The 20,636-nt window shown below is 38.2% G+C and overlaps 1 protein-coding gene across 7 annotated transcripts in view; it reads right to left on the bottom strand.

Moving 5' to 3' along the window:
• The window catches only part of UTRN (utrophin), a 607,443-nt gene that overhangs the window by 110,626 nt on the left and 476,181 nt on the right, over window positions 1-20,636 (bottom strand). For all 7 annotated transcript variants that reach the window (XM_038397679.2, XM_043511144.1, XM_043511142.1 and 4 more), the window contains 2 exons: window positions 10,024-10,085; window positions 8,578-8,652 (listed from right to left, as the gene is read on the bottom strand). In XM_038397679.2, coding sequence (XP_038253607.1) covers window positions 8,578-8,652; window positions 10,024-10,085 — 137 coding nt within the window. The remainder of the gene's footprint in view (window positions 1-8,577; window positions 8,653-10,023; window positions 10,086-20,636) is intronic.

The following is a 20,636-nucleotide window of genomic DNA, read 5'->3' as shown; positions in this document are numbered from 1 at the left end:
GCATTCTGTTATTTTCTTTGTTGGGCCTGTCCTGTAGTAGGTGACTTCTGGGTACTCTAATAGCTCTGTCAAAGAAAAGTGGGTGGGTATTGTAGTTGTAAGAATGCTTGATAGAGATCTTGTAGGTGTTTGTCTCTGTCTGAGGGGTTGGAGCAAATGCGGTTGTATCATAGAGCTTGGCTGTAGACAATGGATCGTGTGGTGTGATCTGGGTGAAAACTGGAGGCATAGGTAGGTAGTCAGTAGGTTTCCGGAATAGGGTGGTGTTTATGTGACCATCGCTTATTAGCACCGTAGTGTCCAAGGAAGTGGATCTCTTGTGTGGACTGGTCCAGGCTGAGGTTGATGGTGGGATGGAAATTGTTGAAATCATGGTGGAATTCCTCAAGGGCTTCTTTTCCATGGGTCCAGATGATGAAGATGTCATCAATGGAGCGCAAGTAGAGTTGGGGCATTAGGGAACGAGAGCTGAGGAAGCGTTGTTCTAAGTCAGCCATAAAAATGTTGCCATACTGTGGGGCCATGCGGGTACCCATCGCAGTGCCGCTGATTTGAAGGTATACATTGTCCCCGAATGTGAAATAGTTACGGGTGAGGACAAAGTCACAAAGTTCAGCCACCAGGTTAGCCGTGACATTATCGGGGATACTGTTCCTGACGACTTGTAGTCCATCTTTGTGTGGAATGTTGGTGTAGAGGGCTTCTACATCCATAGTGGCCAGGATGGTGTTTTTAGGAAGATCACCGATGGATTAAAGTTTCCTCAGGAAGTCAGTGGTGACAGATGGGATTCCATTCACTTTACTGAGAGTCTTCTGCATAGCTCAGAAGGCAGAATCTGGCCTTGACTGCTAAGGTGTCAAACTAGCATTGAAGGGCTCTAATAGTGTAAAGTTGTGAAAATTCTTTGATAGTAATATTTGACAGTATTGTGCATTAGGGATGCAATGAGGACTGATTAACTGAATAGTAGATGCCGAATTATGAAGATTTAAAAGAAACTAAGGGGAAGCAGCTTGATGTAATTTTCATCTTATATTTTTATCCTATTAGTCAAGGTGATAAAGTGCATAGTCATGCAAAATCTTCAGGCTCCCTCCATAAAAAGAACACACTTCTGCTATGAATTTCTGATGGATAACAAGGAGTGGTGATACCAAAAAGCACACTCAAATGTAATAGTGATAATGAAAATCTAATTATCACCTGGATGATGAGAAAGAAAAGGCGGCTATTACTGAATTCTTTCAAGTCACTTTATGTAATGAAAAGAGGCACATCTTTGTCTAAAAGAAGGAAGGACAGTAAAAGCCAAATGGTGGCATAATTCTCAGTGACATCTTTAACTACACAAGTTGGAATTTTAGCAAGAAGTAGTGGCAGTTTCCTGGCATCTTTTCCCATAGTAACTACAGTATCTATAGCATGAATCTGAAACTCCATCATTCAAAACTGTTTCTTTGTGGGCAGAGTTATTAGTGCATTAACAGTATAAATGTCACTTCTCAATGGAAATAAGTCTTGACAGTTCTAGGATGAATTATAAATTGCTGTGTATCAGTATAAAATAAGGATCCGAGAATAGGGTGACCAGATGTCCCAATTTTATAGGGGCAGTCCCAATTTTGGGGTCTTTTTCTTATATAGGCTCCTATTACCTCCCACCCCTGTCCCGATTTTTCACATTTGCTGTCTGGTTACCCTACCCCAGAAGGCCATCAGTCTTTGTGCAGCGTCAGATTGGTTCAGAATGGCCTGAAAAATGAGATACGCAGAAAACAGACATTATAATGGCAAAAACTAGAATGTTACTGGATGTCTAGCTATCTTTCTTCTGCCTATGAGCAATTCAGTTGAACCTCAATGTTTTCTTCTACTACATAGAAGGAGATACATGGTTTAAAGAAGCCTATGTTCCCTATCCCTGTTTTGTCCAATCCATTTTCCTACACACCTTTGTAAAAATGAGACTAAGGCAATAAAAGATTTCCTGTACATTTCTTGCTTTTCCCTTTCCTGATATATGCATATTGTACTCCGACTTTACAGCACTCATCCATACAAGATATTAGATTCTTGTAGGTTGTTTTTGAAGGAGAAGTTATTGTCAAATATCTCAGGCTTGGGAAAAAACACTACACATGCACAGGTTAGATAGGGGAGGACTAACTATAGCAAACCATTTGTTGGAATGGTAGCTACTATGCCTTGCAGTATCAGGGTAACATTATACAGTAGTTGGAATGAGTGAAATATACCCAAAATGGCACACAGGAAAATTAGAATTCAAAGATTGAAACATACACAGTACAATAATCTTTTATTTCATATTCTGGGGAGTCAGAAGCAAGACTATAAAGTACTATCAATCTTCAAATATATCGAGTCCAAGTGGGTTGAAGAATATGTCATTTTTTTCACACCCACCTTGCGTGAAATTCAGGAGAGAACTCAGAATTGTAAGGTTGTCATAACTGGTGTCCTTATAAATTGTTTTATTATTCTTTCTGTGTTGGTAACTGCAGCTTCCCCAGTATTAAAACAGAATGTCTTCACCCTTGTTAGTTTATTTTGTTAGGGCAATGGGAACTTTCCACCCCTTTTGAATGTTAAAAAGGAAGTAATGGTGTCTGGAACTGGATGTTCCTAACACAGTGGCCTTTGCAATGAATACCTCTGTGCAAGCAAATAATAGAGCTACTCTGTTGACTCTAGGATTTGACATGTTATGCTGATGAAGATCTACTAACAGCAGCGCTTAAGATGCTGGAGGAATTCAGCTTTTAAGCTTTATACCTCACAATACATGAAGGAACTGAACACACTTTAAGGGCAGTATAGTTAGGGCACTTAAAGGAAATATTTTATAGTTATGTAAATTAAGCTAATAAATCAATGCAAGTGTAATCATGTCTTGGGTAAGATTAATTGCTTGTGGAGTATGGCAAGAAGGAATTTACCCTATCCCAATGTATAGCACTGCTCATCTGGCTGGTTTAATCTGGACATAGGAGGAAATCATACAAAGCCATTGGGTACTGACCTCTGTCAGAGACAGTATACTGAATTCTACAGACCTGTGGACCAGGTCGCAATACCATGCACTCATGTGAGTGAAGTTCTTTCAGTTCATGTGCAAATCTACACCAGTGGATGAGTGGACACAAAAAAAAAAAATCTTTCTTCTCAAAAGGTCAACTTTTTTAACACAACAGCAGCAAATAAATTAAAGGGACAATTTTGTATACTCTATCAGATCCATGTAAATGAACTAGGTCAGTCTCTGGCTGCTATACATGGCTACTGATAATTATATTTTGCACTGAAATAGCGCCTTACATGAAAAAAGCACTTTACTAGTATATTATACTAGTTTCAGAGATGGATGTATATCACAGAGAAGTTTTGTTTCTTGCTCAAAGTTGCACAATGAGCCAGTGGCAGAATGGGAGAATAGAACCCAGGAAGCCCTATCTCCACTAACTTGCTCTTACTATTAAAATTCTATCTTTCTGTTGAGTGGACACAGACTGTAAACGACAGCCCAAAACCTGGATTCCAGCAAGGTCCTTAAATTATGTATTAATTAATTGGGTTATGCAGCTCTACTACTGCATTACCAATTTACACTTCAAAGTCAAAGTCCGTCAAGTGTCAGTTGGATTAACACTCCTTCAGCTTTGTCCTTGCATTCTTCTCAAAAAGGCCTTTTGACAGTCATACAGTCTGCAGCTGTGACAGCAAATTGGCACATTTTACAATCTACAATGACCGTATTTGTAGTGATTTGATTTGACACTTTCTTTGCCTTAGTGCATAAGCCAGACATAAGCCTTTCTGAAGTGTTCTACATTCAGACACCTTTAGAGACATTCCACATTTAAATTATGAGAAATGATTTTCTTTTTTCAATGGAAGGCAAATGACAACTTGGTCCAAGGGGTGAATGAGAGAGGCACAGCAGACATGTCCACACCCTTTCTAAAAACAAACCCCAAAATCAAAAGCAGAATTATAGATTTATCATTTTGACTCTCTTTATATATAGGCTACCCTGAAGTACCTGCTGATGGTGCGCTCTGAATATCTTAGTAGTAATCCTAAGAACAGAAATGTTCTAATTACTATGGTCACAAGGAATCAAACTGCAGCCTGTACCTTTGACTGGATGTCAGGTATTCATTCGTAAGCAAACAGTGACAGAAAGAACAACATAGATTTTTGAAAGTGTTTATAAAATCAGGCTAGCAAATATAGAGTTTGGGTAAAGGAGGCAAGAAAGTGTGTTCGGAAGCTGAAAATTCCTCAGATTAGTTTGCTTTGAGGTGCAAACAGCAATGTGTTTCTCAGCGATCCGTATGCCTCCCGAGTCCTCCTTCTGTATTAAATAAATCCATTTTCCAAAACACATGTTCAATTAAGTTAGCAGATTTCTTTGGCTGTCTCTCCTTTCTTCAGCTTGACAGCTACATTCTCACAGAAGAGACAATGAGACTCAGGAGATAAGAGTTAAGAACATAAGAACGGCTATACTGGGTTAGAGCAAAGGTCCATCAAGCCCACTGTCCTGTCCCCCGACAGTGGCCAATGGCAGGTGCCCCAAAGGGAATGAACAGACAGGTTATCAAGTGATCCATGTCCTGTCACCCAATCCCAGCTTCTGGCAAACAGAGGCTAGGGACACCATTCCTGCCCATTCTGGCTAATAACCATTGATGGACCTATCTTCCATGAATCTATCTAGCTCCCTTTTGAACCCCGTTATAGTATTGACCTTCACAACATCCTCTGGCAAGGAGTTCCACAGGTTGACAGTGCATTGTGTGAAAACAATACTTTGTGTTTGTTTTAAACCTGCTACCTATTAATTTAATTTGGTGGCCCCTTGTTCTTGTATTATGAGGAGTAAATAACACTTCCTTATTTACTTTCTCTATACCACTCATGATTTTATAGACCTCTATCATAACTGCCCTTAGTCGCCTCTTTTCCAAGCTGAAAAGTCCCAATCTTATTAATCTCTCCTCATATGGAAGCCATTCTATGCCCCTAATCATTTTTGTTGCCCTTTTCTGAACCTCTTCCAATTCCAATATATCTTTTTTGAGATAGGGAGACCACATCTGCATGCAGTATTCAAGATGTGGGCATACCATGGATTTATATAGCAGCAATATGATATTTTCTGTCTTATTATCTATCCCTTTCTTGAGGATTCCCAACATTCTGTTCGCTTTTTTGACTGCTACTGCCCATTGAGTGGATGATTTCAGAGAACTATCCACAATGACTTCAAGATCTCTTTCTTGAGTAGTAACAGCTTATTTAGACCCCATCATTGTATATGTATAGTTAGGATTATGTTTTCCAATGTGCATTACTTTGCATTTATCAACATGAAATTTCATCTGCCATTTTGTAGCCCAGTCCCCAGTTTTGTGAGATTCTTTTGTAGCTCTTCGCAGTCTGCCTAGGACTTTACTATCTTGAGTAGTTTTGTACATCTGCAAATTTTGCTACCTCACTGTTTACCCCTTTTTCCAGATCATTTATGAATATGTTAAATAGGACTGGGCCAGTACAGATCCCTAGGGGACACCACTATTTACCTCTCTCCATTCTGAAAACTGACCATTTTTTCCTATCCTTTGTTTCCTATCTTTTAACCAGTTACCAATCCATGAGAGAAACCTTCCCTTTTATCCAATGACTGCTTATTTTGCTTAAGAGCTTTTGGTGAGGGACCTTGTCAAAAGCTTTCTGAAAATCTAAATACACTATATCCACTGGATCTCTTTTGTCCACATGCTTGTTGACCCCCTCAAAGAATTCTAGTAGATAGTGAGGCATGATTTCTCTTTACAAAAACCATGTTGACTATTTCCCAACAAATTATGTTCATCTATGTGTCTGACAATTTTGTTCTTTACTATAGTTTCAACCAATTTGCCCGGTACTGAAGTGAGGCTTACTGGCCTGTAGTTGCCAGGGTCACCTCTGGAGCCCTTTTTAAAAATTGTCATCACATTAGCTATCATCCAGTCATTTGGTACAGAAGCTGGTTTAAATGATAGGTTACAGATGACAGTTAGTAGTCCTGCAATTTCACATTTGAGTTCCTTCAGAGCTATTGGGTGAGTACCATCAGTTCTTGGAGACTTAATACTGTTTAGTTTATCAATTTGTTCCAAGTTCTGTTCATGGCTCTGTTGCTGGTCAGCTGGGTGACCTTGGGAAAATAACTTCATCTCTCATTGCCTCAGTTTCCCTGTCTGTAAAATGGTAATAATACTTACACCTCCTTTGGAAAGCACTTTGAAGTCTATGGATAAAAAGAACTATATAAGAGCTAAGAGCTGTTATTCCTGCATCTTCCCACTTTGCAACGGGGGAGGAGGGAAAGAGAAGGCGGTTCTTCCCCAAAACTTGTTAAAAGCACCATGAATTTAGATGGATGGTTAGTATCTCCACTTCAATTTTGCAGAGGTCAGGCTGAAAGTCAGCACTGTGTTTGGATTTTGAAAGAGAAACTCTGTAAAGTGACATTTTTCAGCTGAGTCATTTGTAGTCATTTTCATTATGTCTGTGGAGACTTGTACTAACCAGTCAGCTGGATCCTGGACATGCAACTAAGGTTAGAGAGCTGGAACAAAAATAAAAGTGCTACCACTAACCCACTGAGCAGAGTCTGAATATTCCTTTTGCACCTGTCACATTTTAAATTTCTCCTTCCTTCCGGCAACTGCCTTTCAAATGGCTGCAGTAACCCCTCTTTCCAAAAGCTCCAGAAATGAAGGCTTTGTGGCATGAGCCACACCGCAAACCTTGCAGTCCTGTTGTCAGAGGTGGGAGACCAGTCCAGTCCACAAGCGGTGAATCTGCAAGCAGGAGTCCTAACCAATCGCTTGCTCCATTGGTACTTCAGGCTGGCTTTCCTTTCCTCACTTCTTCCCACATACTCTACAGACTACTGTACTGTAGACACTTGACAGTTGATTATTCCATTTATAATACAAGAGTCTGATTCCTGAGTTCGAATCAGAGGATCTACAAAAGCCATACAATATTTTAAGCCAGTTGTTGCCAAGTTTATGACAGATCCAAGTCTTGGCCCCTTCATGCACTACTATAACCCCCTCAAAACCACACACTGGCAAGGTTCCCATATCACACCTGTTTTTACCCAGTCTCTCCCCCTTACTGCTGTTCTCTCTTTTAATTCCTGTCTTTCTTCCTTTTCTATGTATTTAGTGGCTTTTACTTTCCATTTTTATTCTTTATTTTACCTTTAGCTGTGTCTCCCCCAATCCCCTCCTCATTTCTTCATCAATCATTTCCCTCCAGTTTCCTATTCCCTCCCAGTTTCTTCTCCATCTGCATCTCTCCTCCCCTCCCCTTCCCTTCAGCCTTCTCCCTCACAAATTAAAAAAAACCAAACAAACCAACCATCAAAACACTACTCATCATTTTCCACTGAAACCGACCTCCCTAAGAGCAACAGACAGCAGTCCAAGGCCAAGTTAACTCTACCAAAACAGGATTTTTCTGTTTTCCTTACCCTGACTATTTGTAAGAATTCAGGGGAAATGCTGAGTGAAAGGATAAATCTCAAAGGACGTTAAAGCCCTAAGCAGGCCACTCAGATGAGAATTTGGGATCTCCTGTTTTGAGGATGAGGAAGCAATTGACAGTTTTGAATCAGAAGGACAGTTCTCAAATCAATCAAACAAAATCCCCAGATATGCTACTTCTAAGGCTACCAAAACTGTACGTGTCAACCTTAAAAACAAGCCTTTAAACCACACTATAATAATGAAATAACACAAAAGGACTTCTCAAAAGAGTGTGCAATACGGAGCATGTGCAAAGCACTCCTGCTTTCTGGATACCTCAGAGAAAAAACACTATATAAAGTGAAAACTACTGCTATTAGTAGTGTATTTGTTTTCCACAACTTTCCTCTATTTGTAAGGAAAGTTTACAGCAAACCCATCTAATAAAGTTAGAAAATGGACTAAAGTAAATTTACAGACACTAAGACCTTTACCTTCACCTCAACTCTGAGCAGTTTACACCCATCTCTATTTGAAGTTCACACAATAAGAGTCATTTTCCATAAGGGCAAATATTTTTGTATTAAGTATAACAGTTATAAAAGATGATGAAATAGCCCAGTATTGGATTTGATAATCAGAGGTCAGCTTCTTAACAAGAATAATTTCCTATTGCATAGTATCACTTCACACTATGGATTGTATATATATGATGCACATTTTCAATTTTTTTTCCATTTGCTTTTCAAAAAATAACCAGAGGAGAAAGCATGTTAGCTTAGCTCATTCCGCTGATCTGCCCTCTTTTGTATTTATTAACTTTGTTAATTCATAACAGTGACAGGGGCCACGGGCAATTAATGTCATTTTTTGGTGTGAATGACAAACTATCAAGGAGACATCTGACCCCCCCACCTTTTTCTCTCTTTCTTTTCATTGATGTTAGTGTCTTTAGGATCAGGCCCACCCTCCTTCCCCCAAGTACTGCACAGAGTGATTAATTCATTTTGAAGGATAAACTTACAGCATAATGCTTTTTGCAATCTTCGGATTTTGATGGCTGTACGGTATGCAGAGAAACGTACGTTGTTCAAGTCAGCTGAAATATTACAGAGCAGAAATATTAGTTGTTTCTAAATAAGCACTAATACCAAGAAATCCACAAGTCTTCCTTGACACAATTTCCTAAATCATCATATATCAATAAAGTTTGAGGTTAATTTCATTTTACAAAGCTGGACAGGAGGAAGGAATACTATATTTCAAATATTTCAAATCAAAATACAAAGACAGCCATGGAGTTAGGACCTTAAAGTACTCAGAAAGACTTCCCCTGCACTTCAGTGGGTCAGGCCCTTAGATATTATTACATTTTCAACCGTTTACTCAGTATTTTCCAGACAAGATGAGGAAAAAGTCCATCTCTCAAAGAGCTCACAATCTAAAAACAGACAATGTACAGATGAAGGATAGGGGATATAATGCAACAAACCTCAAAGTGATTGAGTGGTGAAATTTAGCAAGAATCTTACTAGCTATGATTTCCGTAATGTCATGATTTTGTTAACAACTCTGAGATGGGAACATGGATGGATGGATAAATGAGCAGTCAGAAAGATATATATTATTAATTTTACAAACTATAGTCATACCTTTTCCAATTTAATAACATTTTATCCTTGCATTCCTTAGACAGAGGGCATTTCAGAGTAAATGCAGATGTTTACATAGGCATGCTGCTGAACCAGCCTTACCCTACCATCATAAACTAGGCTTTATTTCTCTGAGTCATTGCAAACCATAGCATTCTACAGGCTATGCATCCTTGCTTAAATGCACAGGGAGCCTGAGTCCTATGATTAACCAAGGCTAGAGATTAATTGCTATTTTAAATTAAATAAATAAAACAAAACACTACATTACAAGGTAACATCACGGAAAACATTTTATTGAATTAAAGGTGTTTACTGAATAACAATACAAATTGTGTGATTAAAATATCAAGTTTCCTAGCTCTAAGTCTTCAGTCACGTAGCCTGGTATGCTTAGTTAAATTCATAACAGCTCAGTCGTGGTCAGCAGACAATGAGATTTTCAGTCAACCTGTTCGAAGTGGTCCCCACATTTTTCTGGCTCATGCCCTCCCTTACCCCTTCTGCACACTGTCCACCAACCAGGGCCAGGAGCAGGGCTGTGCCTCAGAGGGAAGAGAGGGGATGTGGACAGAGGTAAGGGGGCCAAGGGCTGGGACCAGGAGTGGAGCCCGAGTCCTGGGCCAGCAGCTGGGGCCAGCAGCCAGGAGCAGAGCTGGGTGGTGCTCGCTCCCCGCCCCCCGGGGGGGTTGTTTGGGCCCCAGCTGCACCCTCCTGAACAGTCCTCTGTGCCCCCATGGGGGGAATCCCCCACAATTTGGGGACCTCTGTGTTAGATGAACTCCATAAAATTGTTTATGTAAAGGAAGTGTACTCACCTAGGGACTGGAAGAGTTCAGACATTTTAGGATGATCCCAACAGGTTGTTTGTGTCTGGTGACTATAAGAGAATGAGAGAAGCAAAGTTTGAGGAAAAACCCCGAAAAGAAAACACATTTTGCGGCACATACAGATTAAACTCTTTGGTTATAAGCAAAACAGAAAAATTCCTCAGCTCTTATATTAAATTACAAGATTTGTATCATCCAGTTGCTCGAAGCATTTGATCCAATAATAACTGGTAAGATATTCATCCCATATTTAGCATCCAATAGAATGATTTATTTCTGATCCTTTTTCAGTCCTACTTTTGTCTGTTCTCTCTCACTGTATCAGTTGGACTCTGCTTCTGAAACCAAGACGACAACTAATAAGGTAAAGATGCAAATTCCCTGCTATCTCAGCATACCAAATTCACTTTTACATTTTTGAAGTGTTTTTACAAAAGGGAAGCTTTTATTTCATAGTCTTCATTATGTATTTGCAATTAGTCAATATCAGAATACAAACAGTGATCTTATGACTTATCCATAACGCTTTTAACGAAGCGCATAATAAACTTTCCCACATGCATATCTGTAGCTACCTAATGTCACAGGATGACTTTCTGCATTTATGCTCTCAGAACATGAAGATACAATAAACACCACCTTTTAACAGCATGGGTTAATCTATCAAAGTATCATATATCCAGCCATGTGGATAAAATGCAGCTTATCTCATGCTCAATGAAATCTCAATTTTTTCATCAGTGATGTTTTGGTTCTATTTCTGTATATTAATTGCTGGAAAGATGATACATTCGTACCACACACAGGTGTTTAAATTGAAATCAGATTAATTAGACAATTAATATACTGGATGTTTTACTAAAAAGACCACAACATTCCTGCTAAGAATTAACTAGGTAGTACTGTAAATGAAATGATCCCAGGTTAGAGAATTAAGCAATATTTAATGAAGCAGAAAAACCTACTGTCTTTAATCTTCGTTTTCACTGGAATTTGTCAGCAAGCAAACACAGAGATAAGCATAAACAAATGTTTCCATAAAATTACTTAATTTCTGAATGAATAGAAATGTTACCGTGTTTGAGAAAATGTGCTAATTATAGCTTTTTTATCAGAGGACAGTAATTTGAGGACTCTATATATTTGTCATACTGTTAAAAAAGGAGGAGTATTTATTTATTTGAACTTGTCAGTAAGCAGACACAGATAAGCATAAGCAAATGTACAGTAAAAAATAAATATTAAGAACTGGCTACATTTTAACTCTTGATAGTTTTGATTTTTTAAAGGTTCTCTGCTTGTTGTACTTTTTTCGGTAGAAGTTATTTAACATATTATAACAAAACAAGGTGGCATGGTACTGTGACCAGGATTTATCAAAGAAGTGAGGGGGGAAATAAGAAAGATGTCAAGGTTTGATAAGCATCCAGGGGTTCAAACACTCTTTAAAAAAAATTCTGGACTGAAAGTCTCATGAAAATAAACTTTCTTAGGACATTTCTGACATTCAGAAGAACTGGGTTTCTTATAAAAGAGTATCCAAATATTTCAGAACCTTAAAGCAGAGAAAGTTTGTTTCAAATTTGGCTGTCAAAGCTTCCTGGGCAGAGGGAGGCACTTAGTTTTCCCATACACAGACGCTTCGTTCTTAACTGAATTACAAGATGGTATTTTGCCATTGAACTCAGTGGGCCATATCTTCAGCAGGTGTGAATGGGTGTACCTCCCGATTGATAGCAGCTGAGGATCTGGCCCAGTCATACCTTCAACCACTGCTGTAGAGAGAGGAAACGTTTTTTCTTTTTTACTAAATATTTCTTGAGAGACACTTGAAGGCAAAAAATAGCAGCATATCCAAGTGACAGGACTCTAACCAACTTACGGATTCATCTCTTAGACCTGAATTCAGGAAAGAATTAAGCATCTGCTTAAATCCTATCCATCTCTATTCAGGAAAGCAATTAAACATGTTCTTAACTTTAAACACATGCTTAAAGTTACAGATATGCTAAAATGCTTTCCTGAACAGGGACAACTTCCTAAACTGCAAGCTTAGACAGGTTTCAGTTTCATAATAAAATTGTGTGAACTGAACACAAAAAAGTCAAAGCCTTGATATCCTGGACTAGAAAATAGTGCCAATGTCAAAAGAAACACATCCAATCATCGCAGTTTTACAACTTCTAAAAGGAAGCCTTAAAAATACCACTAATGTATGCCCTTGTCTGCAACAAAGTCACCTGAAAGAAAACAGTAACATTTCTAGATTTGACAGTTATTCCTGTCAGACAAACTAATAAATCAGCAGTGAAACCAACTCAGAAAGAAAGAAAACCTGTATTTCTTGGTCCACAGTTGGCACAGGGCTATGGCAATTTACTGTGCTGCATTTTGAATGATTCTAGTGTAGCAACAAATTAAGATTCCTAAACCAGGGTAAGGGGCCTGTATAGCTTCAGTAAATGGGAATGGCAAATGCAATATAATGGTCTGCATTGATCAGTCAATTAAGTAATCTGAGAACTAGTGCCTCAGCTACTCTCTCACTGAAGATGCAGCAGGCTGATATTGCCAAGTGCCTCCAATACACTGTTAAGTGAAATGCTGTCATGATCACCTCAACTGTTTCTCACTGGCCTACATTACTAGCATCAACTGTATGGTCACATCTAAAATAAGAGCCATTAGTACAGCTCGTTTAGGAACGCTCATTTGAAGCAGTAATGAGTCTCGCAAAAAAAAAAGTGGCGGGTAAGTGGAACATGGTAGTTTGAGAAACACTTTTAAACATTGTTTATATCCGATTTTTAAAAGTAAACATTTCAAAGGATTTAAAAGCTAAAATATTTGTTATAATCCAATCCCCAGATGGAGTGTATATAATAGATCACTCTCTGGTTCACCCCAAACCCTGTTTATCTGACTGTGCCTTCAGTATCTTCACACACTTAAGTACTTTGCTGAATCAGGGCCTCTGTACTTCAGCACACACATCTGTAAAACAGGTATTATGAAACTTGACTACTTGGAAGGTGCTGTAGAGGTGCAAAATTTTAGTACTAGCTCCTATTACCTATCAAAAATAATGATGAAATTATATTACCAGTGATGGCTCAAAATTTCTCCTCCCCAATTATTATTTTTATACTATTATAAATATATATTATTATATTCTATTAGGCCCAAAGAAGTGGCATTTTTCTCCTTATTTAAGAACTACTATATAGACAATTCAGTATATTTATGACAAAGGGGGAGAAACCTAAAACAACTTTTACATAGAAAACTTAATCACTTCAGAACATCTTTTTAACGTCTACTGTAGAATGCCAGGACTTGTGATATCTTTGCTGGCATAATCACGGGCAATCTGGACTCCTGGTCCTGTAGGATTAACATCCTCAAAATTGGATAACTAAGTATTAAAAACAGTCTGGGATCCCTGGATAATTTTTCTTTTAATCATATCATTATTAAAATTACATATATACATTTCTGTGGCACTCTAAGTGAAAATCTCAAAGGGCTTCACAAGTGTTATTTTAGCCTAACCATATCCCACATGAAATGTTATTTTTCTATTTCACATATGGTTAAAAATGAGGTAGAGAGAGATTAAGTGAATCTGCCCATGTGACATAGCCCTAAGGTAAAGTAAGGATTATACTCCAGGAACCCTCTCCCCCAATGCTCTGCACTTTGCACTATGCCTCGCTGCCTCCCTGTCATGTAATAACCACCTGGACAACTGAATTTTCCCTTTGACATGAATAGACAAAGAATGTCAACATGAGATCTGTGCTATTTATGCAAAAATCTTCCCAGAACACCACCATTTTCAACAATTACTCCTATAACTCTACTAAGATCCCCTATGTTTCACCAGTTGGAGTTGCGCATTCTTAACATGTCTGTTCATGGACTAATGGATTTTTAAAGATCTCTCTCACTCCTTTTATACTGGTATGCTTTTGGTCAAATGCAATTCCATCCGTTAGTAAACTGTATGAGAAAGGCGACCCGATGATCCATAGAATTGAAAATGGGATATAGAACTTTTTTCCTCTACGTTACTGATTCAATATAGCCCTGATTTTTAGTGACCAAAAAGTTATTACTATTGGATAGCTGCTAGGTGTTTACATGAAATGAATTTGGTTGTTTAAGTCTTATCCCCAGAGGACAAAGCTTTACATCATAAAACCACCACTCACAGTTTCATAGATTCATAGATACTAAGGTCAGAAGGGACCATTCTGATCATCTAGTCCGACCTCCTGCACAGCACAGGCCACAGAATCTCACCCACCCACTCCTATGAAAAACCTCACCCATGTCTGAGCTGTTGAAGTCCTTAAATCATGGTTTAAAGACTTCAAGGAGCAGAGAAGCCTCCCTCAAGTCAACCATGCCCCATGCTACAGAGGAAGGCGAAAAACCTCCAGGACCTCTCCAATCTGCCCTGGAGGAAAATTTCCAAGTTTCCAATCTTGTTGGCAGGTTTAGCAAAGAGGTTTGCTCCCAGCCACAGTGCAAACATTCCCTGAATGACCCAAGCGTTGGAGGTGACCCATTCAGGTGAAAGCAGCAGTGCATTGTCACTGCTGCTGCTGGTGGTGTCACTGTTCATGTTATATCTATTCTGTGGATTAGAGACTGCAGTTTCCAGGGCAGAAAAGCTGGCACCTTTCATACACATCATGTCCAAACACACAAGCACAAAAAAGCTATATGAAAACTGCAAATGAGAACATATTGGATAGGGCTGTAAAAATGCTACGATAGCTTCATATTAATAAGGAGTTAAAAAGGAACCAATCTCAATGTTTTTCAGAGTAGCAGCCGTGTTAGTCTGTATTCGCAAAAAAGAAAAGGAGTACTTGTGGCACCTTAGAGACTAACAAATTTATTTGAGCATAAGCTTTCGTGAGCTACAGCTCGCTTCATCGGATGCTATTTCTTACAACAAAATTGTGTTTGATGACTATTTCATAACACACAGGGACTTTTTATGTGCACACAAATCGAATTTCACAGGAAGAATGAATGCATGTGCAGGTAACCTTAACATGCAACAAATAAGAATGTCAGTTAAAGAGTCATTTTAAGGGTTTCAAAATAGGAGGCAAGCAAGATACACCAATTTGTGTGGATATGGTTTATAAAGCAGCCCTCTGAAACGAGACTCATCTTTCTGTGCTGTAGACGCATTAGCTTGTGTGCTACTGATGCATGACTAATGCAAATAGACCAACCTATAAAAACTGTGCTTAGAAAGTAAAGAGGCTCATAATGCTGGATAGACTCCTGCTAAGATGACATGGACTTGCAGAGACTGGGGGTAGAACTCCCTTGCTGTATCCTGAGGCCTCTTTTATGCATACACATATTGCCATAGTGACCAATATTGGTTACAATTGCTCAGCAGGGATATCTTCCAGGCACAGAAAGGAGCCATTGGATGCTTCTTTGCTTTTCTGATATCCTGGTTAATAGGAGAGTAAACATGCAGAAAAGAAACTATTTTGACAACAAAGAAAACCAAGAAAAACTAGTAAAATTAAGACTATATTTTCCCTTAAACCTTAAAAAAAACCCAAACAAACAAAAAAAAAACTTGTATAAGGTGTTGTACTAACAGCCTCAGAGACCAAAAATAGCTACAGCAGCGTAATGACAGTGCAACCTTCTCACTATCCTACCAATGGGCTTCAATCTTTTTCTGAAAGTTCTCCCTGGTCAGAGAGGTAGTGACAACTAGGGGGAAGAGATTTCAGCCTCCATTCCCATTTTGGCCCGAACCCCCACTGAGACCATGCAAGGGTAACATTTAGTGCAAAGGTTTCAGAGTAACAGCCGAGTTGGTCTGTATTTGCAAAAAGAAAAGGAGTACTTGTGGCACCTTAGAGACTAACACATTTATTTGAGCATAAACTTTCGTGAGCTACAGCTCACTTCATCGGATGCAACAATTACTCCTTTTCATTTAGTGCAAAGTGTCATGATGGTTTTCGCCACACAGCTACCACAGTCAAACCTTACAAAATTCAGTTACTAGCAGGACATTTATATTATAGGAAAGGGGAGATTTCTAGGTTTCCACATTAGGAGGCACAGCACTTGATCTTAGCTCTAGAAATCCCAAGAAATCTCACTTTAAATCTGTGACATTTTCAAACATAGAAAAGTTATTTTAGGTATTTTTAGAGGTGTTTTAGACTTATTCATTTTAAATTTGGTCCCTTTTTGAGCCCTGTACAATTGGACTTGTGACAATTACAGTGTCTGAATTTGTAGAACTGTCTTAATACTTTTTAAAAAACTCTGACACATTTCTAAAAGTGTGCGCCTTTTGTATAAATAGAATACATGTATTACAGGAGCGTTGTAATCAAGACACGAGAAAATTCTTCTGCTCAACTCCATGCTGATTAGGTCCCAACTGGAATATTGGGTTCACTTCTGGGCACCACACTTCAAAAAGGTGTGGACAAATTGGAGCAAGTCCAAAGAAGAGCAATAAAAATTATTAAAGATCTAGAAAACATGACCTATATGGGAAGGTTGAAAAACTTGGGTTTGTTTAGTCTGGAGAAGAGAAGACCGAGAGGGGACATAACAACTTTCAAGTACATAAAAGATTGTTACAAGGAGGAGGGAGAAAAATTATTCTCCTTAATCTCTGAGGATAGGACAAGAAGTAATGGACTTAATTTTGCAGCAAGGGCAGGTTAGGTGGAACATTAGGAAAAACTTCCTAACTGCCAGGGTGGTTAAGCACTGGAGTAAATTGCCTAGGGAGCAAGTTAGACAAACACCTGTCAGGGATGGTCTAGATAATACTTAGTCCTGCTATTAGTGCAGATCCCTTCTAGTCCTACGATTCGATGATGGAGACATGATGGAGATAAGGTTTAATTGATATTGTTTGGGATAATTGTTCACTTTAAACTGTAAACAATCTGGAACAGGGTTTGTCTGTTTTCTCTATTTTGTATAACACCTAACACAATGGAGACCCAATCCCAACCAGGCCTTCTGAGTGCTAGCATAACAAATATTTACTGCCACCTCTTTCAATAACTTAACTTGATGCTTTGGCACTCATGAATAGCTCAGTCATTCCAAAGCCTGTACATCACACCATCTTGTACTGTATTAATTAAAATATTGCATTACACACAAATCCTTGGGTGAAAAACCAAAAATGAGTAGATGGGGGTTTGACATACTGGATCCAACAACACTGTTACTATGCCAAAGTGATGGCAGTATATGTAAGGAGAACCTACTCACATTTGGCAACAGATAGGAGGAGGAAAACTATTTTTTCCCCACTGTTTTCTTTCTGAAGTTACCACTAGCTGACTCATTAGACAGAGATACCAGTGTTAGTGGGAAGTGGGGGGATAAAAAACAAAAAGGTCTTATTTTCAAAATATAGTGGAAGCGACTGTAGTATATATAATGTAATGAATCCTACTTGCTGCAATTAGATTATTGTAAAAAAATCAACACAACATAAAGCAACCGAGTATACAATCTAAATGAGTTAAGAAGAAGGTATGAGGACCAGATTTATGTTTAGTCTGCAGTTTGGGTTCAGATTCAACTGCTGAAATCTCAGCCTAAAATGTCAACATGGCACTTATAGTAGGATATGGTATTTATTATGTAATTATAATTTTATTATATGTGGATTGTTTTTCTTTTGTGCAATTATAAAAAAGACTAACTGTCTTTTCACTTGCAGTTGGGGCTGTGTTGATCCCAGGGTATTAAAGACACAAGGTGGGTGAGGTAATATCTTTTATTAGACCAACTTCAAAAATTACCTCAGTCATCTTATCTTTTCATTGGTTCATAGAAATAGCTAAATACATTTATGAGTCAGATCTTATTAGGCAGTCAATAAAGACTCAAGAGTAAAATATCTCAATTACCACCTGGAGATGAAAGACAACCATTCTGTAATGGATGCATTGTACCAAAATAGCATAAATATGATGAAACTGTGATATGGACGAGTTTCACAAGAGCAGCTGGTCTACCAGTTTAGATTGAAACCTCACAACCTCACAACAATCTTCCAGGAGATTTTAAGAAGCTTCCCAGCCAGAACCAGAAAATAGGATCTGATCCAGAACTGAAGCCAAAGTAGTAGATTTGGATCTAGACATTTGACTCTGAACTCTCCTACTTCAAAAAATTCAAAGATTCCACCAGCAAGTATTTTCCTTCCTTCACACACACAGTCAGTTCAACAGTGCTATCAATCTCAACACACACCAAAGAACTGAAAAATGATTGCAACATACAATCCTAACATAATCTGTGTTTTATTTATTATGCAAACTACTGGACCCAATTCTATTGCTTTACCCGTGTTGAATAGCACCTTATTCCACAAGCAGATGAGTGATTTCAATGAGACTACTTGTGGAATAAGACATTACTCAATTTGACTGAGAGGAGCAAATCAGGCCTATTATGAATATGCCTCTGAAACAGGTCTGTTTGAGGGGCAGTGGGCAAATAGGCCTTACAAGGTCTGCAGGAGGGTCCAGAGAGAAGTTCCCAACCTGCGGACCATAAGAGGCAAAAAGGAGTGGAGTTCTTCTCTTGTGGAACTTAAGAAGTCTGCAGGAGAGCAATTCCACTACTATAGACATGCCAAGCTCCAGGAGGTCCCAGAGATAATCTGTGTGGGAGTGGGTCCTTTCTTACAATTTAGCCAGAAAAACAGTGAACTGTTTCACTGACTGTGCCACAAGGCAGTATTTTTGATACTGAATTCCTTTTCTGTTGGTTTCACATATGTGACTCATTCGGCAAAAGTATGTTGTACATCTCATTCTCTAACAAAAATTATTGACAATATAAAATCATATTCTACAATATTCCCAGTAAGATACATTTCATAAGAAATCTGAAGCCTCCTCCAAAATAAGACTAACATCACAGCATGAATGGATTTATGTATAAATAAAAATAAATAGAACTGGTTACAAATAATAGTGTTATAACTTAAAAATCTGAAAATTAATAAACTGAAAAAATAGCCCAGGCCTTCAATTTTAGAATAAACTGGAGGCAACATCAAAGTTTTTGTCCTCAACTCTCTTAGACACTAAAATTTCAGATACCAAATGTATCATCATACAACCCATGTGTTATCAAATCCATTTGATGATAAACTTTCTAATAATTCCCTTTGCCAATTAATACATTTTTAACATTTGCTGGACTTGTCTGTTAAAATGATAAGTAGTGAAATAGTTAACAGTGTTGCCATTTAAATTGTTATTGGTAGGTAAAAAAGTGTTAGCCACTCAATTGAGTTGAATGGGACAGTTCGCACATCTCAGAGGTATTGTTTTAGGCTGCCTGCAGACTCAGGAATATAACACTCTCTAGTCACGTTATCACATTTTCTCCATAACAATGAAGGTTAGAGGTGGGAATTATTTTTGTAAAATTCTGTAGCGTAGACAAGGCTAGAGCTAGTTCTAATACTGATTTGGCTCATAGTAAATATACCCTGGCATGGTGTATTTCTGAAGATGAAGTTTTTTGGATGGGATGTAAAACTGAAGTTGTGATCTCTAATAGTCTCCAATAGTCATTAGCAGTCTCTAATAGTCATTAACAATTCCATGGCACTTTACAAGCTGGCACTGTTGTCCTGGCTAAATTCCAATTGGAGGAATTACTTCCTGCCTATCTAAGCTCCTCATACAGTTTCATCTGGATACAGCATATTTAACTTCCTTTCTTAAACTACTGCAAAAGTGTGCTGTAAAACAGCTGGCATACTGTTGTAAGGGCAGCTGCATTTCAGTAGTGGGTAGAGTAATTTCTGTATGTATACTGTGAATTCCATCAGGACAAAAAGCACTACCTGTACTTCTTAATTAGAAAATGAAGGCTAGTGGTAACTAAAGAAATAATCTCAAAATTAAAACCTATATCACATTTGGAGGCAATTTAATTATTATTTTCCCCTTCAGCTCATACAGAAGATGGTATTATGAATGTGGCCAGGAGGAAGAAAAAGATTTACTTCCAGAGTCAGTGGATTTTTTTTCTCTCCTCCAAACTAATGGTACAACTGAGATCAGAAGAGAAAGAATTGTTCTGAAGGAAGACTTGAAAAGTACAGCATCAAGATTCCTTACCATAGAGAGTTAAATGTGATATAGAAGGGGATAAAATAGCTTTTAAAATGTTTTTGATAATGCTAGGTCCTTTTCAAGAGCATTCAGAAGTATGTGATTATGGATTTTGAATTTAGTAGCTTGATGATGATGATTGCTGGGACATCACTGCCCTTAAGTAAAATGCCTTCTACAATATTAAATTTGCTTTGATCCCTCTCATTTCCTTTTGAGTTCTGGACAGTACAAATTTATAATACATTATAAATGTGGAAAGACTCATAACTGTAATATGATTAGTTGTGCTTAACTGAACAACTGAAGTGCCAGGGTAATTATTTCTTTCCTCCATTCCTTTCACCTGATGACATATTCCTCAAAGTTATTTACAGACTGTGAATTTTAATGGATGGATATTTCAATGTCATTTTTTAAAAAATGAGT

The sequence above is a fragment of the Dermochelys coriacea genome, chromosome 3 (assembly GCF_009764565.3).
Source record: "Dermochelys coriacea isolate rDerCor1 chromosome 3, rDerCor1.pri.v4, whole genome shotgun sequence".
Lineage (NCBI taxonomy): Eukaryota > Metazoa > Chordata > Testudines > Dermochelyidae > Dermochelys > Dermochelys coriacea.
This window is presented reverse-complemented; position numbering and strand designations above follow the sequence as displayed.